Genomic DNA, 23,971 nt, shown 5'->3' with positions numbered 1-23,971 from the left:
TAATGGAAAGGCCTGAAGGAGAAGTGCCTGTAAGTTCTTGCTGCCTGTTCGTGTGGTCAGCAGCAGTATCACCTGGTAGCAGGTTGGAAATGCGGCATCTCAGGCCCCACTTGAGACCTACTGAATCAAAATCAGCATTTTAACAAGATCTCCCAGGGACCCTTATTCATGTTAACGTTTGAGAAGCACTGCCATAAAGTTTCCTCACAAAAATTTTCCTTCGGGTTCGTTTGTTAATTGACTTACTAAGCCACTCAGTATACCTCTTATTGGATGACTTTGATGTACTGAGATAGAAGTAATTAAGATGTACTTCCCACCTCAAGGGACTCAAATATCTTTATCTCTATCAATGTGGCACAGAATGATCTATTATCATTGAGCCAGTAAAGCCAGGTAAAAGCAAGAAAACTCTCTGTTGAAATTAAGGAAAGACAGGGAGGTTTGTATCACTTTAAAAATTTGTCAGCCATTAATGAGTTAATTTTATTTGCCTCTTCTGGCAAAAGATCTTCATATGAGTTGAAGGCATACAGATGTTTTTATTTTTTGTTAGTGACTGTTTTCAAAATCTTTGAATTTGGTTCTGACTTAGAGATTTATGGCCATCAGTGTATTTTAGTACAGTACTTATACATGGCAATTTTGAGCAGAAAAACCTGGAGCACAGCATTTCAATCTGTTAATATTTCTATCAATGGTCTACTTACTGATTTACAAATATAGTTTGAATTTTTAACTGCGTTTAGAACCTTCTTTATATTATAACTATCGTTTAAAATAATCAGCACATACAAACGGTGTACTAGGCATTTTGCAGTCGTGGAAAATAAACCAAAACCAGTGTTTCAGAAGACAGCACTATTAAATAAGCAAATAGAAGACATTCTTGACAGCACTCAGCTGGGGCAGGGGCCGGTCAGTGTAGATGCATGTTATTGTCATCAATCTGAGACTTAGTTTATTAGACACTGAGGATTACCTAAAAGCCTCAAGCACTGTCTTCTTTAAGAGCTACTGCTAAGTTTAGCCCAAACACGAGAAGCTGATAATATGCTCACATTTGGGGGTAGGTGAAAGTTGCCACAGAATGGCCAGAAAGGCTGTATACTTAGCCGAGAAGAAGGACACGAGGACCTGAACAGAAGGAGACAGAAGAAACATACAGAAACATGGTAGAGACTTTGAATGACAAGCTTTTCATTTGTTTTTGTAAGGCAGAGGGAGCCCGATGGCATTTTCAAGTTAGTGAGGAGAGAAAAAGCTGAATTTTTTATCCTGTTTATTTTATCCTTGGGCCTCCATAGATTATAGAATCCTTAAAAAAAAAAAAAAAAAAGTACATTATAAAATCTTAAAAAAAAGTCTGCTGAAGAATATGTGGCTTTTACTATTTTTTGGAGTGTGGAGCAAGTCAGATTTTAGTAAGGATTAAGAAATAAATGAGAGAGAAAAAGATTGTAGGTTGTTGGCACAAAGATCAGACAGAAGAAAAGCCCAGACTGCCTCAGCTAGTCCAATGACTCGTGTGGAAACCGCTGCTGGATCTGCCCAGAAAGAAAGTGCGTCTGAGGGTCAACCACAGACACCGTGCAGACACAGGGTAGACAGAATAACCAGGATGCCATGAGTGCACATTCTTCTCGTCCAGAGGATGTTTAGGGCGCGTATACCCAGGCACATGTAGCCTCAGCTCTGCAGGGGTAGGTCTGCTCCCATCCAACTCTGCTTGGTGCTCTGGCCACTAACTCCTGGGGAATAAGCCCTGGCAAAGGTTGTGTGCTCTGTAGACAAGGTGATTTGTGTTCATCCTCTTTGATGTTCATCCAGGCATGTAGCCTAGAAACTGAGGGGAATAGATAATCCCGGGTAACTTGTCCACTTTAGGTAAATTATTAATCTTTAAATGAGATCAGATGCAGGTGAGTTATTGTCATTTTTAACACTTCCATATCATTTTCTGTTGTTTACTTTGGCATAATATTAAACATGAAAGAATAAAGGGGAAATGTCCCCATAGTACCAATATTTTGTTTGGTAGATAGAATACTCATAAAAGAGACTAAGAATATATAAACAGATAAAAACTGTATTTAGACCAGAACTCTCAAAAGGAAGGCAGACATTTCCGAGTCAAATGATTGATGATTTTCATATGGAATTAAGTTTTTCAATTGTTTTTTTTAAATGGCATTTCTGTTTAATTGTTCTGGTACAGCTATCATCAGCTCTGCCTTTTTGATCATGTCTTAAAAGACACCAGCCAAAGTTCAGTGTGAATAATGATATATACTGGCTCATTGAATTAGCTAAGAAAATGGTGAAAAAGAACCTATTTGTTTCTATAATTGAGATTTGGGGAGTCTTATTAGAAATTAAAGATGAATGCTATTATGTTGGCATTTCTTTCTTTCATATGTCTTTCAAACTTTTATTAGTAACCCTAAATTTTATATTATTTAATACTGAATTTATGTTGAAGAATATTAATATTTAGTATCCAAAATACAAGACTAAGATCATGAGTTTGGAGATGGTGAGAGGGAGCAATAAAATAATTTTAAATCCCCTAAATAAAACTATTTCTTCCTTTTTACTTTGATTTTAGACATCGATGAATGTTTACAGAATGGCCGTATCTGCAATAATGGACGTTGCATCAACACAGATGGCAGTTTCCATTGTGTGTGTAATGCAGGATTTCATGTTACTCGAGATGGGAAGAACTGTGAAGGTAATATAGTGTAATAACAATTACAGCATATAATCATCTCATTCCCCTTATTCCACTGCAGTTTCAATATCAAAAGTCTTTAACAAGACCAAGTCAAACATTGAGGGAAAGGTCAAAGTATCAAGTATATACTCACCTATTGTTATCTGGGAGGATGCCTAACTTTCAACAATATTGATTTCTTTAATTCACATTTGTGTGAGTCAAATAACATTTTAAGTATAGGACCAGAGCTTGCTGCTTAAAGATTCCTGGTGATGAAACTTTCGTAGCATAAATCATTACTTACAAATTTTATATAATCAGAATTTATACATTAAAAAATAGGACACACTTAGGCTCATATATTCTTCCGTCACTTATAATCCTTTTGTTTAAAGTGTCTGTGTAGTAATAAAATGTTACTGAGGAGTATCTGAAAATGCAAAATTTGAGAGAAATGTTAACTCTTGGGAGTCAGCCCTTTATATTGCCTCTTGAATTAATCGCCTCACTTTGAATCGGGCTGTTTCATTTTCTCTTTTCCCTTGCCTTTTTTTCCTAACTGGAAAATAGGACACTTATTGATGAGTTTCCACTTCTTAGACCTTTAGCAAAAAATGAAGAATGCTCCTTATCATCTTTCCCAGCGTCTTTGGGAAATATCCCAAGAACCTATTCATACATTAAAGGAATTTCAAAATTGTTCTTAGAAACATTTTTGGCAGAGTATTATCTCAGTGATTCAATTCAAAGACGTTATGCCAGAATTCTCAGTTGGGATAGAATCTTGTTTAAAAAAGAAAAAAATCATAAATTACTTTGGTCTGACTAAAGCCTGTAAGTGAAAACACAGTGTCTAGAAGAGCAAGTGCCTCCTAAGACAGCTGTAATATTAAATAAAATAGCATATTGATGAATTTAAAGAAATATCCCTATGATCAAGGGATCCTAAAAGTTAGCTGTCATGGCCATACTCTGTAGTCAGTCTGGCATTTTAGGAATACATTTTTCCTACCTCTATTTAAAATTGCTGCAGACTACAAGCAGTTCTCTGGTTTCTACTTTTTAAAGAATCAAGAAGTAGCCTAAATACATTTCAAATTTCATCATTCTTAGTTTCGATTTTGTTTTTATTTTCAGTATATTAGAAGTAATGTGAATCTGTAAATGTAACTATCAGGCTGTTAACACACTTTTCCGTTCGTAAACGGCTGTTCCTAAAAAGAGCCTTGGTAGCTTTTATTCAGTCAAATTTCATACATATATTTATATGAAAATGTATATTTGTATGAAATTTCATAGACATATAATTCTATGAATTTAATACATATACACATGTATATACATATACACATATACATACATATACACATATATGCTTGTCTAAGTATGTATATACATGTCCTAAAATAAGTGTGTATATATATATATGTAAGTATATATATGTGTGTCCCACACATCCTAAAATAAATTTAGCCCTATAGTTTGCCTGCACATGTCAAAAATTGAGAAGTTGAGATACATATTTCATATGGCCATTCTTCTCTTTGTATGCTATAATTTGGATGAAAATTAACCTTAGATGATAATAGCAAAAAGTAAAGAAATGTGACGAAACAGAATTACATTGATCCAGATGGGCTTCGTTTGTAAGCTTACTCATCTGGTCCTAAGAAAGTACATCTTTTGTATTTTTCAGATATGGATGAATGCAGCATAAGGAATATGTGCCTTAATGGAATGTGTATCAATGAAGATGGCAGCTTTAAATGTATTTGCAAACCTGGATTTCAGCTGGCATCAGATGGGCGTTATTGTAAAGGTTTGTATTATAAAACTCTAAATCATATTCTTCACCTGTTGTTTTCTCCTCTCTGCATTGCTTAGAGCTACCACCTTTCTTTATGGATTCACCCCATTTAAAGCACCCCTAACTCTGGATTAGGAAACCTGACTGGAACTCCTTCTTAAGTCCAGCCATCCAGAGAGCCACAGTTTATGCCCAGAAGGCTGTTCTCATTCAGAAAGGGTGTTTGGTGTCTTCTCAAAGGAGCCTGGTTGGCTCGATAGCAAATGAATGAGAAGCTGAACTACCATTTGGACTACCAACAGCTGTGAGCACCTTTTTAAATAAGTGAGTTCTGCCTCTTCCTTGTAGTTGAGGAATAAGGGCAGTTGGCCCCTTGATGGCTGTCAAATGATTTGCCACCTCTTACATCTTCACCTGGACAAAATATTGTAGACTGTTATTGCAATGATCTCTTCATAATTTCCTCCAGATACCTTAAGGAACACAATTTATTTAAGCTTTATCAAGTCACATAAGCAAAAAAGGAAACAGGATTAAGCAGAAGAAATAAAGAAACCAGGAGCTGTTGTTTAGCTTTGTAACTTTTGAAATAATCTTACTGCTGCAGGTAGTGAAGTAAAATGAAGATTTTTATTTGTGCTGTTGAAAATTGGGCTCCTGAGAAGAGTCATCAGAAATAAATTTGTGCTTAGTGTCTCTTTCTCTTGCTGAATGCAGTCAAGGATGAGTAACTGTTGCCCTTGTGTCCAAGATCTGAGTTGCAACCAGACTTCTCAAGGAAAGTCATATTCAAAACAGATCCAGGAAATCTGCTAAAACACAACACCCAAAACCATAGTTTCAGATGTAGAAGGTAGAGCATCAAGCTATTCAAGATGAAGGCAAGAGAAAGCCCTTTGGTGCCTCTTCTCTGGGTGCCCCTGGTGGGCAGCTTTGGTAAAGATGTTTTAGAAGAAAGCCTTGTATTAAGTCTTCGGCATGATGGGTATTTTCTCTAGGCTTAAAAGAGCTTCTAGCCCTTGGTTGTTTACCTACATTCTCTATGGCCTTCACATCAATGGCTGTTAATATCAGGCAAATATTCCTTCACAGCAAGAGAAAGTTTTTTTTTGGTTTGTTTTTTTGTTTGTTTTTTTCAAATTTGAAGTAGGCAGTTGGGTTCCGTACTTTTGAGCTATGTGTTGGGAGGAACTTATAGTTGGAAAGACGATTAACACATGGAAATATCATGACAGCGTGCAATAAAGCACCAAATTGTGCAGATTAAGTGCAGTACAAGTGAAAAAGAAAGGGGAAGGGAATGATTGCTGGAATATTTGGAACTAGGCTTCCAAACAAAATAACAGAAGGAAATGTGAAAGCTCCTTTATGAACAGACCTTTTTCGAGAGCACACACTCCTCTTACCGAGCCGCAGAGCATGCTAAGGTTCACTTTCAGTGCCTACTGGCTGCTGGTGACTCAGGCCACCGACTCTTAAGGGTGGCCAGTAGATAATGCTGATGTAACTATTTCAGAAGACATTATGACCTCATAGGTGAAACTAGGTTTTGCAACTGTTTGCAGTCAGTGAACTGTGTATCATCGATAAATGGATTGTTCCATTCATTTGAAAGTGCTTGATGATTAAGTCTGCTCTGACTTTAACATTCTGGCTTAAGAATCAGAGCTAGAGAGAAAGAGAGGGGGCGAGTGCTCTATATTCTTAGCTATGTCTTCTCTGATGTATAGAGACGTGTGTGGAATACACACACTGTAATAAGAATAAAGGGAAAAAAAAGAAAAATTTTCTTGTAGTTTGAATTTCTTTTCTATCATTTTTCTCTTGATATCATGGGGTAGGCTTTTGTCTTAGCGCTGACCACTTGGTTCTGATCCCACAAAGATGTGACTCTTCAAAGCTGATCGAACAATGCTCATTTAATCTCTACAGTCAAGTAATCTGATGAACAGCCTGACCTCCCTGATCACTCTCTGAAGGTTGAGGCCACTCACTTTGAGCCATGCCCTCTGGATCTATGTTCCATCTCTGTCTCCAGTAAAAAGCCTCTGCATCACTTTTCAGGCTGTAGTCACCACTGTTTTACTGTGGATCTCAATTTGAACAAAAAGGTGACCTAAATAACTGAACCAATTCGAATTCATGTATTTAAATATAACTGCTGTTTTAAAATACAATCTGTACACGGAATCTTGGACCATCTGAATATATTTTGTGCCAAATAACACAAGCTAAGTAAAACGCAGAGGTGTTTCAGTCTCAATTTGCCTTTTTAAGGGCAGAAGAAAGGAAATATTCACATACACTAGCTGTATATTATAAAAAGAGTTGTTATAAAATGACTTGCTTCTAAGTGTTATATGTTTTCCAAAACACAGTTTTGGTACCATTTCTATTTCCCCACGTTAAGGGGGGAAAATATCTGCTATTATTAGTATATGCCCAATAAAGGCTTTTACCAGACCTCCCTAAGTATACACATATGATACTGTAAAATATTTGTAATGCTGAAGAGAGATTTTTCTTTGCTTGGTTCCAATTGCTTACAGTGCTGTTGTTGGCTAGGAATCATCATCAAAATCATCTATATTCATTTTCTGTTCCTTTTTTATGGTGTTCCATCCAGGCTTTAGTCCTGTGTCTCCTCATGCCATTCTAATTGTCCCAGAGAGTTAAGGCGTGAGTGATACTGGAATGGACACCAGTCTGGGTGTTGGATGCCAAAAGGAGAAGCTTCCTGCCCAGGCCAAAGATGTAGTTTATTATCAAGCTAGATTTCTGACAGCCCTGGAAAAACTGCCATGTGAAACATTACACAAGACCCTTTGTCTTTTAGCTGTCACTTTGCTTCTTCCAATTCTGTTTTTGCCTTTGTGATTCTTACTTTGGATAAAAGAAAAAAAAATCTCAGGAGGATGTTATTGAAATAGCTTTCTATGGAAAAGAAATAAACTCAGACGGTTTATCTGTCTCAATATTTGTTCCTCTTCTCTCAAAGGAAAATGAAACATCTCACTGAGCTTTTATTGTTGATGCTGCGTGTTATTGTAAACCTCCCCCATTTTCAAGTCTTAGAATTGTAAACATGTTATGGCTTTAGATAAAGTCACTTCATTTTTAATAAGTGCTTTTCCCCACCGCAGATATTAACGAGTGTGAAACACCTGGAATCTGCATGAATGGGCGCTGTGTCAACACTGACGGCTCCTACCGATGTGAATGCTTTCCTGGACTGGCCGTGGGTCTGGATGGACGTGTGTGTGTTGGTAAGGTTAAAGCCGTGACTAGATGCATGATAGAGATCCACCCTCTGTCAATCAATAAAATCCTCCAATAATAAATGCACTCGACTGTGGCAGATATGATACAATTAATATTTGTGAGGCAGCAAACCAACAGGGTCAGTTCTTTTCTTGTATAAAATGGATATTAATTTAAGGGATAGAAAGATAAGATAAATGAAACTTAAGGGATAGAAAGCTGAGATAAATGAAAACCAAGGGAGTCCCCACCTCTCCTTCTCCCTTGTCTTTCCTAATCACCTAGCTGTCCTCAATTTTCTCCAACTCTCCTTTATTGATAATGGTCTTTGAAATTGGCCTGTATGTACTCATTATCTCATAGCGAACATTTCATTTTCATCTAGGGAATTAAATGTCCAAAGGGAGGTATATAATGCAAAAGAGGATGTGGATAATCAAGAAACTTACATGATAATAGTTTTCTGTGGCTTTATAAGAAATTTGAGATTTGTCGATAAATAGATACAAAATTTATCCAAATTATTTTTAAGAAATGTAGTCAGTAAACCCTTTGAATTGGGAGAGGATTGGCCATAGCTGGAAATCCCCTCCTGGTGGTAAGGATGACACTGCGGAGGCCAATATCTACAGATTTGTATACATGAACATTTTAGAGATTAAACATCCTCCTTTTTGAAAGTACATCGAATTCAGATATTCAATAGTTGCATGTTTATTTTGAGGTTGGCTATATTTCTAATACAGATCTTATTTATCATAAGGTGAGATTGAATGGTCACCTATCATTCATTCAACATATATCAAGTGCCTTCTCTGTATAAGCCCGGGGAAGAAAAAAATGAGTGAGGTATAATCCTAGCCCTTAAGGACCCCACAGTTGGATAAACCATAACAGTCCCTAGAAAACCGAAAGAGTCTAGTAATTGGTTTCCAGTGATTAGAAGCTGAATGCTTAATGATTTGTTTTGTTTTGTTTTCTATTGAGGCCTAATACCAGAGGCATTCTGTGTGAGTTAGAACAGGGACAATTGCTAATTAAAGCCAGTTTCAACTTTGACCTGGGGAGTTCCCGTCTGTTTGATAGTGTCGTGACAGATGCTTCTTCCCGTTTAGACACACACATGCGGAGCACGTGCTACGGTGGATACAAAAGAGGCCAGTGTGTCAAACCCTTGTTTGGTGCTGTTACCAAATCTGAATGCTGTTGTGCCAGCACCGAGTATGCTTTTGGGGAACCTTGCCAACCATGTCCTTCACAGAATTCAGGTATGTGGTGTCACGGGGATGCCCTAGTACTGCCAGCCTTCTGCCACCGTCTGCGGTCTTTGCATTTGTGGACGTCACAGGGAAAGATTACTTTATGCTCTCCAGGCACATCATGCACCTTGCTGGGGTCTCGGCAGAGGTTGCTCAAGCTCTGATCACACGTTGCGCACCGACCCAGCAATCACTTGGATTCGGCAGCACCTTCGTGCCTCCGTAACATTCCTCCGCCTCAGTAATATTCATGCTCTTTAGGGTACATGCAACTTGCCTTGTCTTCTAGTTTCACAGTGTTTACATTTTGTGGGAACTATTATAAAAGCAGAATTCTACAGAGTGTAAAAGTAAATAATTTCAGATTACCTGAATATTTCCAACTGTTTTCCAAAAGGCCATTTGTGAATTTTGTTCAGATCTTCATGTTGATTTAGGTGTGCTTTTCCTAAATGATTTTATTCAACTCTAGGGAAGAAGTATTTTTCTCAATTTGAAGTGACATGGCACAGCGAAAAGAAAACTGGTCAGTGAGTCAGAATTCTGCTCCCCAGCCACAGGCAGACAAATTACTGAATTGGAGGGTTCGGTTTTTTGTGGATGTTTGTTTATTTAGGAATTTTTCTCACCTCATTTCAAAAGGATATGAGGTGGCTTACATTAGTAAAATGATAATAAAATAGAATAATATGGAAAAGGGATCCTTGTTTTTTTCATCTGCAAAGTGAATTGTCTGAGGTAATCCAGAAGATCTTCTCCAGTTGTAAATTATTTCTATTTGTAAGGCAAAAATATTTTATTAAAATGAAAGCAATGGACTGTTAACATCTGAACGTAATTTTAAGGTAGCTTGGCAGTTGACTTCTAATGTTCTAAAATAGAGTAAGTCCTAATACTGAAAACATGTAGTCTGATTGGTTGGTTAACATCTTAGATTCAGTCAGTTCATTTCTGGTCTAGATACTATCAATTAAAGACAAACTCACAATTTTTAAACATTTGCCATTTTGAAAATAATAATATTTGAAATCAGACAGAAATTAAAATGTATTATGAGAAGTTAGAGAAAGTCAAGTGGAAGGCTTTAAAGTCTTTAAAATGGGGGAATGCCAGTAAAAGAAAGAAAGCTTTATTCTGGATGACTGCTTCACCCACTGAATAATATACAAATTATAGTTTTATATATGATTACTAATCAATTAAATACGTTTGCAATAATACTTCAATTACATAGTATACAAATATAATTCTATCTAAAAAGATACTTCCATGTAATTTTATAGTTGTGTATAATTAATACCATCCTTTTGTTTGTTACTTTAACTTTTCAAAGTACTTTCCTTGCATACTTCAAATTTACAAGATAGATGAGTATCCTGAAAACTGGTACACAAGAACATAGGTGATTTGTTCATGTCTTGAATGAATAGAATAGCCAAAACTTAGAATCCAGGACCCTTAGTACATATAGTTCTTTGTTTTTACACTTCCCTTTGGAGCAATTACATCTCCAAAGAAGTCTTATGATACATAGGACAATGAAGTAGGCTTATAAAAAGATGACCCAAAGAGACCAGATTTCTTTAAGCAGTAAAGCTCAATTGAATCTCAGTTCCTCTGGCTTCTGTTTTATATTTGAATGAATTTACATAGAAGTGGTCCACATGTGGAAATGGTTCCATTCAGTTTGGAATGGAACCTCTTTGATAGATGAAAATACCAAATAATGAAGGATCGAAATGTAGGATGTCCCTTATTTCAGGAGAGAGGGGGGGATTTTAAAGGGTACTAGAAATATCCAGAAGGAATATCTTTAGTCAATTTAATGAGAAACTAACTCTAACATCTAAAGCTCATCTTTGTGCTCTGGAAGTCGAATAAACTATGTGTAGATACATCTCAGTGGCTGCTGAGTGTTTACTCCTTGTGGAAATCCATCAGTTAAAGCCACAGAAGAGTAATGGTTAGGAATTTTCTCTTCTGTCCTCATTCCGCTGTCTCCACAGCGCAACACTGTGTTAGATCAGCAACACCTACCATTTATTAAGTGCTTGAGTTGTGCTGAGCACTTTACATGTTCTCTCAGTAAATCTACAGAACTACCATGTGAGTTGGGTATCATTTTCTACGCTTTATGTAAGAGGAAACTAGAAGAGGGGCAGGGCTTGCTCCCAAGACCCTCAGCAATAAACATTGTCATCAGCATTCAAACCCATGCTGATCTGAATTCACTACAGAATCTAGTACCAGATCCTGCCCAAATGGAAAAGAATAATGACAATAATTTGCTTTCATGTCAACCAAGAATCGGCTAATGTAGCGCTAATTATAAAACTGCTTTCGGCAAAACTGGCATGATTTTGTTTTTCATGTTTTATTACTTACACTACTTCATGGGTGCTTTAATTAATTGCTGATGTGAGAGAATAAAGAGTATGTATTTCTTTCTGCTCCCAGTCCCTGGCTTTCAAACACAGTGGCAGCCACCTTCCCATTTGTTCCCTTTTTGGCCCCTTTTAAGATGATTTAAAAATTAAAGGATTTCATCACTTTTCTCAAATTTATGTTTGGCGGAAGACAGAGGCTCTGAAGGAGTCAACCTTTATTTTTTATTTTTTTAACCTTTATTTTTTAATCTATATAACTCCTTTGCATCCCCTGTCATCAGGAAGGCAATTTTCTAGAATTGCGGAGGTATAGGAACTGTTTGCTTCCGCACTGAGGTATGGGTAGCCTGTGTAGAAAAGCCCCATCCCGAATATTCACTTCTCCTGCCACTTAAGCACACATGATGTGCATTTGACCATGAGATTCTGTAGTTGCCAGAAACTGTGAGCAACTGAGAGAAACTTAGTTTCTTTTCCTTGGATTAAGTGTGATTCCTATTAGTTCTCCGTTTCCATCATTCACTCTTGGGTTCATCTAAATTTTGTTGGAATTGTGTGTAAAGTACTGCATCAATTTTAAGAAATGGAAATCTGTTTCCATGACAAATTTGGGAACATATTCTATATACCTCCATTTTTTTCAATAAGATCCAGTTTTACCATTATGCAATACTTTTCCTATGGATTTATCGTATAATAGAATGAATCTGGCATCCTGATAAATATTAACTTTAAAAATACATGTAAATGCAAGTGTAGATACCCTGTTATTCTTGTGAAGGGAGGCTAGAGAATTTCCAGAAAGAAATGAGAAAATGTTAAGAACTTGATTGTACTGAAAAAAATAGCTCAAACTAAGAAAAAATTTATTCCCAAGATGGTGGGAGAAAGTTTTATTAACAGTTAAGAAACCACATTTTAACAGGCACATTTCACTGTGAGTGTAAAGTGTTCCCTGGTGAACAAAATCAAGTCATAGGAAAAACACCTTTTCCGAAAGTGCTTTGCACAAGGAATTGCTGGAACTTGCGTATATCCTTACAAGTCATTTTCCACGGTGATTGCGGAGCCTTTAAAATGGGAGCCTGGTGTGACTCCCCTGGGAGATGCCTCCTTTTCCGTTACCACTTTATTTCAGTTCCACTCACTTTAGAGGAAATGATGTGCGCAAAGCCAAGGGCAGGATCGACCTGTTCTGCAAACAAGGGAATCATTTACTATCTGTTAATTTATTGCAGCGGAGTATCAGGCGCTCTGCAGCAGTGGGCCAGGGATGACGTCAGCAGGCAGCGGTAAGGACTTGTTTTGAAGTTTACTACCTTGAACATGCACAGAGGCAGCACTGGGCTTTCCTGTGGGTTTCCACGTGGTCTCTTTACACCGATCTGGTCTGACCCCCCTCTCTGGCCATTACTGCATGATCTACCTGGGACACCTAGGAGCTCCCAGTGGCAGAACAGCTATGGTACCGTGGGTCCTGGGATTGCTGGGTGTGAGTGTGGGGCTCATTACTGAAGGGTTGGATGTCCTCCCAGGGTGGTTGACGTAAATGAGATACAGTGACTGTGGTGGCTCATTCATGAGAAGGGGCCGTCCTTTGGATCTGCCACTATCAAGTGCAATTCAGGATTATGAGTTCAAGTGAACCTATGCACATTTTGAACGCTTTCTTAATGGTCAAGTGCTCAGTCATTATCAGGTGGCAATAAGAAGCCATCTCATATTTTGTAGCAGGAGGTGATAGCAATTAACTGAGTTGGAAGAGAATGAAATATTTAAGTGTAGGAGTTAGAACTAGAGAATACTGGTGCCGTAAAAGAAATTAAAGGGGAGAATTGGACCAAGTGTAAAAATTGGTGAAAAGAAAGAGGAAGGGATTACTTTATTAATATAAAATTAAAGGATTTGATTCAAGAGAGTTCTGGAAAAAAATAGACTGGCTGAATTGATTGTCAGTTCATTCTCTTGATTGATTTCATCATTATGTGTAGGTGAAGAAAGGGCAGGGTGGATATTTGGAGGAGAAAAGAGGAGAAGTAAGGAAATGTGTAATGAATAAGGAGTTGGTACAGAATAAATAAGTTGTGATAGGACCTGGGGAAGAAAATAAAAGGTCGACCCTGATTTATAGAAGAGTCAGCAACAAGATTTGAGACTAGCCACTCACTGATTGTCACGCGGCATCACCCTTGACTATTAGAGCCCTCCTCACGCTGTGAGCACACAGAAGAGGGAGGACCCAGACTCATCTGGCCAGAGTAGCAGAAGCTCTTCCAGAGCAGGTGGTAGCTGAGCAGGCTTTGGACCGATGAGTAGGCTTGCTCCAGACATTCCTGACACAGAGTGAAGAGGGCATTGTGTGTTCATGGCAGCATAAGAGATTTAAAGTGAATGAACAGAGTTCATATTGTAATTTAATCTTGAGAATCTTATCGAGCCTACGAAAGTATAGGTTTCATAGAAAGGGCGAGAATGGCAGTCACCTTGTTTTTAGGCTAAGTCTGGTGGCAATATAGAAGGTAGACTGAAGAGGGTTGGGCTGATGGCAGGGAGACTAGTTGTGGGAACTTAGGATCTGTATTTGACCCACTTTTCCATCTTAATGTTTGGATGAGGAGTCCAGGGGTTCTCCTATTGATTGAGGAGTGTAATCTCGTGGTTCTAGCTCAGATGCCAAGTTCCTCTCTGGGACTGGTGGAAGGAAGACCTGACTCAGAATATCTTGTCATGGGAAAAAGGGATCAAGTTTCTCATCAAGGAGAAACTTTATTTTCATGAGGTCCTAAGGTCTTTGCCTTTATTGTAATGTTATTTTTTGATGGTTCATTTGATGTTTCCTTTAGAATGTTAATGACTTTGAACTTTTTTTGTGGTGTAGATATAAATGAATGTGCATTAGATCCTGATATTTGCCCAAATGGAATTTGTGAAAATCTCCGTGGGACCTACAAATGTATATGCAATTCAGGATATGAAGTGGATTCATCTGGGAAAAATTGTGTTGGTAAGATGCTTTACCTGTTTTCTAAGACATTTCATGCATCATGCATTTTTTTCTTTTGCTGCGGGAGGGAAACTGCTCTACAGTAGCTTAAAGGACTGGCCAGATGGATGTTCTACACTTTGGGTGTTGGCCTAGCTGAATGCTGATGGTTTATATCTTTTGTTTAACTACGCACATGATGGAACATGGCAACTGTCCCTCTCACACAGTGCACAGTTCTCTGATCGTGCAGGTTGAAGCCAAGTGCTTCCCCTACTAGATGCCTTTGTGGTCAGGGTGCTACAGATCGCCATTATCGGCAAAGTAGACGGAGCAGTTATTGTCAAAAAAGCAGACATCTTGCTTTGAGTATTTTCACCTGCTTTCCTCCTTAATATGTGGCATTTGCACTCATAAAAAGAACTAACAGTAAATCAAAGCATCTTCTCTGCCCTCGTTTAAATCAGCTTCCACCTGAGTTTCAGGCTAAACAAGTACCTCAGAAAATGGAGCATAGAGGCAGGTCAGGGGAGCCACAGACTCATCAGAAAACCTCTTCTTTGGACCACAGGTTTCTCTTCCTCTCCCTAACTTTTATTGCTGGCCCAAGCCTGGCCCTTCCTTCTTTATGATTTACTTTGAATTTTAAAAAATGATTTCTTTCTCTCTCACACCCTTAATTTTAGGGCCCTTTTTTGGGGGTACAGTTGTTATTTGAGAATACATGGTACTTTCCAACTAGACTCAACTCAAAAAAAGTTTTTCTATTTCTTTTTCTGTAAGAGCCTCGCTACATTGGCAGACATGAAAAATCATTATTTATTTGGGCAGGCCAGAAAGACACAGAGATGTTTTAGCTTCATCTAAAAACCACCCCATGGGAAGCAAAAGGGAGAATTTGGGAGGCAGAAGGGATTCTTCCTTCAGTGCTTTCGTGTCTACTCCAAAGTGGAACCCATTATCATCAGGTCAGAAGTATGTTCATGGACTTCCTAGGTGGCGCAGTGGTAAAGAATCCGCCTGCCAATGCAGGGGACACGGGTTCTAGCCCTGCTCCAGGAAGATCCCACATGCCACGGAGCAACTAAGCCTGTGTGCCACAACTATTGAGCCTGTGCTCCAGAGCCCGTGAGCCACAACTACTGAGCCCATGTGCTGCAACTATTGAAGCCCACACGCCTAGGGCCTGTGCTCCACAACAAGAGAAGCCACTACAATGAGGAGCCTGTGCACCACAATGAAGAGTAGCCCCCGCTCTCAGCAACTAGAGAAAGCCCGTGTGCAGCAATGAAGACCTAGCACAGCCAATAAATAAATAAAATAAATAATTAAATAAATTTATTAAAAAAAAAAAAAGGAAGTATGTTCATACTGCAGATTGTGTTCAGAGATATGAAGCTAGGAATCAAAGGTCCACTCCAGCCACTTCTCACACAGGGTCCCAGGGACTGGCTATTTTGTTTTTGTTTTTTTTTTAAATTTTATTTATTTATTATTTTTTGGGGGGGTACACCAAGTTCAATCATCTGTTTTTATACACATATCCCCGTATTCCCTCCCTCCCTTGACTCCCCCCCAACCCTCCCTCGAGTCCCCCCCACCCTCCCTGTCCCAGTCCTCTAAGGCATCTTCCATCCTCTAGTTGAACTCCCTTTGTTATACAACTTCCCACTGGCTATCTACTTTACAGCTGGTAGTATATATATATGTCTGTGCTACTCTCTCGCTTCATCTCAGCTTCCCCTTCACCCCCTACCCCCTCCCAAACCTCGAGTTCTCCAGTCCATTCTCTGCACCTGCATCCTTGTTCTTGTCACTGAGTTCATCAGTACCATTGGCTATTTTATATCTCAATCTTTAATTCCTCAGTTTAAGGTTCCAGATTCTGCTGACATCATCAAAGTTTAAGAATTGCAATATTGACCCTTTTGGGAAGTATTAGCATTCCTTATACTGTTTTGACAGAATCCTCAGCATGCTGTTTGCTCAGACAATAACTTTATGCTTGATTTTCCCATATTTTAAGTACTTTCTAAGCACAGCCTTCCATATCTGCAAGTTTTGCATTTGTGGATCTAACCAAACTCAGATCTAAAATACTTGAAAAAAAAAATTCCAGAAAGTTCCCCAAAGCAAAACTTGAATTTGCCATACACCAGCAACTATTTACAGAGCATTTACATTGTGTTAGGTATTATGAGTAATCTAGAGATGATTTAAAGTATATGGGAGGATGTGCATAGTTTATATGCCAGTATTATGCCATTTTATTTAAGGGACTTGAGCATCCACAGATTTTGGTACCAAGTTGGGGGTGGGGGGAGGGAACCAATCCCCTGCAGATACTGAGGGATCACTGTAAGTTGTTGATTTAAGTATATTTACTGCTGTGAACCCATGCAACTCTCCAGTGCTGAATTTGTATATACTTTAGGTAAGGGCTACTAGCTTGTCAAATGATAATCTAAACAGAATCTCTCAATGTGTAAAGAGTCCCTTGTGAATGTGTAGCCTATTTTGTGGGCTGTGTGATGTAGTTTAGCTCAACGAGATATAACAAACTGAGTTCTACACTTCCTAAATTATCTAAGTAATACATATCAAAAGTTTGATTTTGCATCAGACAGGCCTATTATTCAGCTGAAAGCAAGGAATTTTCCTCAGCTCTCTGAGTCTGAAGTCTAAATTCCTCATGGCAATTATAAACTCTACAGATTGCTTCATACTTTATAAACATAACTGGAGACCACTTAAATTATTCTAAAGAAGAAACAGCCATCCCGGAACTAATACTTATCAAAGATAGACCATACTCTCTAAATATTTATTTAGTTCCTTAAAACAATAGGACTAGACCTTTTAATTCTGGCACAATGAAACAATTATATAAATATTAATGATTTCCAGCAAATCTAAGTTTTCTTCCTGCTAAAAAAAAAATAAGTGAATTAAATAGTGTCTGGTGACTTTAGACTTTGTAGATACCTAGTGTAGATAATCAGATCAAGCTGCTATTTTCCTAAGATAGAAAATGTTTCAGCAAAAACCAATGATACAGGAGTTTTGTCTCTTTCCTTGTATTAATCATATCATTATGACCTTAAAAATTTAACCTAATGCAAGGAAATTGCATGCAAAGGATGGGATCTTTTAAAAGTTTGTGTTGTTTGGTTTTCCAGATATTAATGAATGTGTATTGAATAGTCTACTTTGTGACAATGGACAATGTAGAAATACTCCTGGAAGTTTTGTCTGTACCTGCCCCAAGGGATTTATATACAAACCTGACCTAAAAACCTGTGAAGGTAAGATATATTTTTGTTCTTGTACATGTACTTTGCTGCCTTTTGGAGTGCCACTAGAAAACGATGAAGGTAGATTAGAGCGAGTTTCATTTTAGACAGTTGTGTCACTTAGTTGAGATTCTGTGGTCCTAAATGACACTTGTATGTGCTTTGTAAGCTGCTGATGGTATTTCCCTGCAATTGACATTTTATTTGCCATCATTTAATAGATGAAGAAAATATTAGATATATGCTACTTGCGTTAGTAATTCAGAAATCACAGTTACATTTGCTCCAGATTTTCTGAGTAAAGATTTAGCCAAGTGCTGAACATAGAGATGTGCTCAATTATTATTTTTGGCATTCCATCTAGACTAGAAAAAAATCTGTCTAGGCCAGCTTTACTATCTAACGAAGAGTATGTGGTAGCAATTGAGACCAAAGTTTAAGTATTCATTTGTGCCCAAGACTAATTTTTAGCAGTAATGTAGACCTGTTTTTGTTTCAGACATCGATGAATGTGAATCAAGTCCTTGCATTAACGGAGTCTGCAAGAATAGCCCAGGCTCTTTTATTTGTGAATGTTCTTCTGAAAGTACTTTGGATCCAACAAAAACCATCTGCATAGGTATTTATCTTTCTGAGAATGATTTTCCTATGTTTATCAGTGCTGCTGTATTTAATGTCCGCTTTTATCGCAAAAGGGTTTCAGTATGGAAGAACAAAATTTTGAATGATCATTATTCCTTGTTTCATGATGCTATTCTTGCTGTAATTCCAATGCACATGGTTGAATTTTTGATATAGATTCTATGAAGTATCTATTAAATATCATCCCCTCCCTGCCCCTGCAGAAACCATCAAGGGCACTTGTTGGCAGACTGTCATCGATGGGCGGTGTGAGATCAACATCAATGGAGCCACTTTAAAGTCCCAGTGCTGTTCGTCCCTCGGTGCTGCCTGGGGGAGCCCGTGTACCCCATGCCAAGTTGGTAAGAGAAGTGGGTGCTGTGGCTCCTATGCCCACTGGGAACTTTGCTTAGAAAGGGGAAGCCCGGAACTTCGTTCATTTAGGTTCACATGGGAATTTTAGAAGATTTAATTCTGATGACCTCGATGAAACATGTTACTGAATAGGAAACTAAGAGAAGTGTCAAGACAATAATTTTATGTGATTTGGTTAATTTGTTGTTTTCTGTCATCACACTGTAACGCAGTTATCCAGTGTTGCTCTCCTGGATCAGCAATTCCTATTGGCTCTCTCAAGCACCACATGAGTAAGGGTCCTGAGGCTTTCTTCCCCCCAAAATGATTGATGTAAAGGAACCAGTGTTCATGACTGACCTAAAGCTGTTGCAAAGCTGAAGTTTGAGAGCCTTGCTGATGATTTTGTTGATTCAATGTTCAGATATATAAATGTGTGAATTTATATAGTGTGAATGCTGCAGGGCATGAGATCTTCCAGTTCTAGACTTTGTTTTCCACATTTATGTTACAGCAATCCTATAGTGTGATTTGTATTTTAGGGCTAATAGCAAGAGAGAAATTGAGTCAATATCCTTAGTCATCACCTTAGTTTGATCTTTAGGATACCTTTGGGTCTTTTAGGATATCTCAGATGAATTGAGCTTTGTTCAAGGAGCGTTTCATTCTTCTTCACCTATGCAATCTCAGAAACACTTTGTTGTCTCAGACTTCTTCATAGCAATAAAATTGATTTCATGTTAAAGGTCCTCTTTCGTGTTTCTTATACTGTGTCATAAAGTCTGGATATTGTTATCTCAAATTTGTTTTTTGCTTTTTGTTTGTTTTTTGGTACAGATCCCATATGTGGTAAAGGCTATTCAAGGATTAAAGGAACACAATGTGAAGGTATTTATGATTATTTATAAATCATAAATTTCTGTGTGCATGAAGAATGCTTGTGTTAACTTGGACTGGATAAAGCTGTCATGTAACTTTCCCAGTGAGAAATATGTAGCAGGGGAAAAAAAAATATTGAGAACTGCCGAACATAGCAGATGTGAATTTCACAAGCATATATGCTATTGCCAGTGTCAGATCACTATGGCCAAAGGGCAGGGTGGCTGACCATAGTTTTGAGTGACTACAATTTCAAAATCCTATCTATGAAGAAGAGTAAAAAGGAAGTTTTTGATGGGGCTGTAAAATTTGCATTTTTCTTGGTTTGTCCTTGTTTTTGTTGTTGTTATTGTTGTTTGTTTCATGGTCACAGATGATGAGAAAGACACTGTCTATTGCCTCATTTTTGAAAGTCTACCTGGATTCTCTCCAGCTCCCTGTGACTTCTTCTCATAGAGTCCCAGATAGACATAGGTCAGGGTGACTAACACAACCTGACATGACACAGCAGCTGAAAAATTTTAAAAACAGCAATTAGTCCCATATGTGGAATGAAATGAACTTTTTTTCCCTGTTAAAATAAAGAGGAACACTACAACCCCCACCCAAGGTCTTGCTTTCCAAATGATGACTGAATCCTTTGGCCTTTCTCTGGTCCAGACCCACTGTTAATAACTTATCTGACCTCAGCAGCACATTTTGGTATACAAGTGGCCAGAAGAAAACAAAACGAAACAACCCAAGAAAGGTAAATTCCCCCCTCCCCATCTATTTCTCTTATAAGGAAAGATTTAGGATATTTTTTTCAACAACCCCAGCTTGGAAAGTTATTTCTTCCAAACAGAGATGCAGTGTGTGTGAGCTTCTTGACTAATGGTCCCCTTTTCTGGCATTGGCAAGTAAGTGCCTTTCTTTGGGTTAACTTGATGGTGAATATTTTTCCAAGAAAAGTGCAGAGAATATAATGCTCTCCATTAAGCACACTGGGAGGGACGAGTATGTTTGAGACAGATGCAGTGAGGAATGAATGCATGAAGATGAGCATCTTCCACCTCTCCCCAGCTCGAGCTGGGACCACCAAGGCTTTCACACAACAGCCCAAGACAATTGCTGAGTTAGAACTGGATACACACTTTCTTGGAATATCTCAGCACTTCTTGAAGGAGACTCTTGACTGGCCCCACATATTCCTCAGTGGTGGATTTTTTCCTATGCCCGTCTTCAAGCTATTTCTTCTTTGCTAGTTTGAAAGACCAGCTTTCTGTTTCTCTACTTACTTCCAACCATCTGGTCTCATAGAGCTAATTATATGACCCCTGGGAGCCTTACCTGAGATGTTTATGGAACCCAGACCTGTCCCCAAGAACTCCCACCAGCTCCCTGTCTTTACAACTCAAAAATTACTCCCTGAGACTGATGCAGAAACTCATACCTTTGGTAATAGGTAGGCTCAGTCTGGTTGCTTCTCAAACATCCCAGAAATTCTACATGACTTGTTTGGAGGCAAACTAGTTTTGTGAACTAGTCAGGTTCAAAGTGGCTTTTTCAGTTGTGGAAATAACATGACTCCATGAATGGAATGAAGTAGAATGATGTTGAACAGATACATTAACATCATGCTTTTTTTTTCTTCATAGATATAGATGAATGTGAAGTGTTCCCAGGAGTATGCAAAAATGGCTTATGTGTTAACTCTAAGGGGTCCTTTAAGTGTCAGTGTCCCAGTGGGATGACTTTGGATGCCACAGGGAGGATTTGCCTAGGTAAATACTTAAACGCTTTTCTTTTCTAATGAACATTTCTTCATGATTATTTAAAACTCAGTTAATAAGATAGAGCTGAATATTTGATTCCAAGTACAGACACACACACACCTCAAATTCAGCATTTCTCTTAGGATGCAGGGCGGTTTCCTCGACAAATAGACTTCCTGACTCAGCTCTTTATTCTTTATAAGAAGAATAGAGAACATGTCAGTGAAGAGAAATTTTAGTTCTTTATTGATATGTATTGAATAATTATTCTTTAAACCACTGCCATCACAGTTACTATTCTAGAGCTCTTAAATCTGCCCTCTGTGGGCCATGGACATAGGATTCGAGGTGATTGGTAAGGAGAATATTTTTTCATAATTGGAAACTGTAGCCTTAGCCTGCTAGGTAGGCCTGCCATTAGCCAGAAGGACAAGTCTTCGCAGGAAACTCTTGTGGGTATCAGGAGTGACGAGTGTAGCAGCCTGAGGAGTGAACATGAGGGAATGAGGCTGTTGTCAATATCAGCCATGGTGAGATTCTCCATGCCAGCTGCTAGAACCCACATGACGTGATGTGGAAGAGACTGGACACCAAACCCTGAATTCTTAGAAAGCTGCCCTGTGGACTGACAGTAGCAGCAGATTTGAGATCCCACAGTCGTGCTTATTGGGTCTTGAGCTTGTTCTGGTGCTACTCCCATGGCTTCTGACTGCCACAATTGTGTCCTTTGGATCACTGGTTTCTGAGTCCATGACTCTGGAAGGGATGCTCAGCCATATTGTGTATCTGAAACCGTATGACTCTGAAGAGCATCTTTAGTGATGGACCACTGTAGGTGGTTCAAAGTGTGGCATGTGGTTAAGGGATTTGGATCCCTTATGAATTAGGATTAATCAGCCTTTAAATATAGAACTCTGTGGTTTATAATGTAAGCAATACAGAATAGAAAAGCTGGAATTCAGAGGCTAGAACCTTTTCATAACTATGGATGTCAGTTAAGCCCATTCTGAGTCTTAGCTTCTTTGCTTAGGAGAAATCAGCATTTAATGAGAACCTTTTCCCAGGTTCTTCAGCTGAAAGATGCTTCGGTGTTTAGGATTCATTTTGAAATTACCCATCTTAATTAATAGAGGTAACCCAGATGTGAATTTGCTCAAAAGGCTTCAGAAGCTTTCTAACATTAAAGGAAGCTCATACTCCCACATGTATCCGGAAGAATGTGCACATAAGCACATGTTGAGGGGAAAGAAATACTTGAGAAGAGGAGTGAATGCCTTTTCTTTGTTTTTCCTCTTTGATCACAAGTAGGGCAGTCCTCATTTCAGAGTTTACCATTCCACCTCTCCAAAAATGAAGTGGATCTGAGAAAAAGGTGCTGGAGCTAGCTGAGATGTTCTCCAGCAATAAAGACTGCAGTTGGCTTTCAGCTAGAGAGGAGGTGTGAAGACATATCACAGAGTGCATGCATTGGTAATAGGCATGACCTGTACAGAGAGGAAACATCCTCCAGAGAGCACTGCAGGAATTCTCCGAATACTGCTCCTTATGTGGAATGATCAGAAAATGCCTAGAGTTGAAAGGATCCTTTCCGCAAGAGGAGGTGCAAATAAATATGAACTGCCAGAGAGGAGTCTTTATGAAGCAGGCAAACCCACCACAAAGCCTAGGTTCCTTTGAGGAAAAAATTAATTACAGTCGATAAGTTTATAGTAATTTATTATGTGTCCTGTACTTTGCCTAACGCAACATTGGCAGCTTGGGGCAGTGAAAACAGAGCAGTTCTCCTTAGCCTCCCTCCTTTCATTCCCTCTGGCAGATATCCGCCTAGAAACCTGCTTCCTGCAGTATGAGGATGAGGAGTGCACCCTGCCTGTGGTTGGCCGCCACCGCATGGATGCCTGCTGCTGCTCTGTTGGGGCAGCCTGGGGTACCGAGGAGTGTGAGGAGTGTCCCCTGAGAAACACACCTGAGTATGAGGAGCTCTGTCCCAGAGGACCCGGATTCGCCACGAAAGAAATTACAAATGGAAAGCCTTTCTTCAAAGGTACAGTGGTTTCACTGGTTGGTTGCTCTTCTTTTAGATCAACAGGATGCATTTTCATGAGCACAGCGTTCTACTGACAGAATTACAATGAATGTCATCAGTGTGGTCATCCCTGGATCATCTCAGTGTGCCTTCTTTGATTTCTGAATTTTATACAGCAAAATGTTCTCTCTCACGGATTTTCTTTTTCTACATCTCAGGACTTCCTGAGGTCACTTGCCTCTTGCATCTCGTCACTATTAAGTGTTAAAGTAGATTTTAATACTATCCTAAAGCTAAGCATAAACGAAAGAAGAATCTTCTTGGGAAATGTGGATGCCATCTACTAAAGCCCTAGATGTAACCTTTATCTGCTGATTTGAAGCATGTATGTCACTGTGGTCCACCTGAGTATAGATACTGATGTGAGAAGCCCAGTGGCAGGTGCTCTTTGTCCAAATATAGTGAAATTCATTCCTGTGGCAAACACACTCCAGTGACTTATATTTCAAATTTTATTTTCTTATGCTATAATATAAAACCCATGTTAAAAAAAAAGTTACAGATTTAATCTAATTCCAAAATTGGGTTAACTTCTTATGCACAATGATACAGACCTTGTTTACATCAG

General features: G+C 38.6%; 1 protein-coding gene across 2 annotated transcripts in view; it reads left to right on the top strand.

The window, feature by feature from the left end:
* FBN1 (fibrillin 1) overlaps positions 1–23,971 on the top strand; it is a 250,972-nt gene that overhangs the window by 138,435 nt on the left and 88,566 nt on the right. For both annotated transcript variants that reach the window (XM_057722115.1, XM_057722114.1), the window contains exons 14-25: positions 2,609–2,734; positions 4,416–4,538; positions 7,670–7,792; positions 8,903–9,055; positions 12,672–12,725; positions 14,312–14,437; positions 17,596–17,721; positions 18,209–18,328; positions 18,555–18,692; positions 19,522–19,572; positions 21,201–21,326; positions 23,134–23,361. In XM_057722115.1, coding sequence (XP_057578098.1) covers positions 2,609–2,734; positions 4,416–4,538; positions 7,670–7,792; positions 8,903–9,055; positions 12,672–12,725; positions 14,312–14,437; positions 17,596–17,721; positions 18,209–18,328; positions 18,555–18,692; positions 19,522–19,572; positions 21,201–21,326; positions 23,134–23,361 — 1,494 coding nt within the window. The remainder of the gene's footprint in view (positions 1–2,608; positions 2,735–4,415; positions 4,539–7,669; positions 7,793–8,902; positions 9,056–12,671; positions 12,726–14,311; positions 14,438–17,595; positions 17,722–18,208; positions 18,329–18,554; positions 18,693–19,521; positions 19,573–21,200; positions 21,327–23,133; positions 23,362–23,971) is intronic.

This window comes from Hippopotamus amphibius, chromosome 2 (assembly GCF_030028045.1).
Source record: "Hippopotamus amphibius kiboko isolate mHipAmp2 chromosome 2, mHipAmp2.hap2, whole genome shotgun sequence".
NCBI lineage: Eukaryota > Metazoa > Chordata > Mammalia > Artiodactyla > Hippopotamidae > Hippopotamus > Hippopotamus amphibius.
The sequence above is the reverse complement of the archived record's forward strand: the minus strand, read 5'-3'. Positions and strand labels throughout refer to the sequence as shown.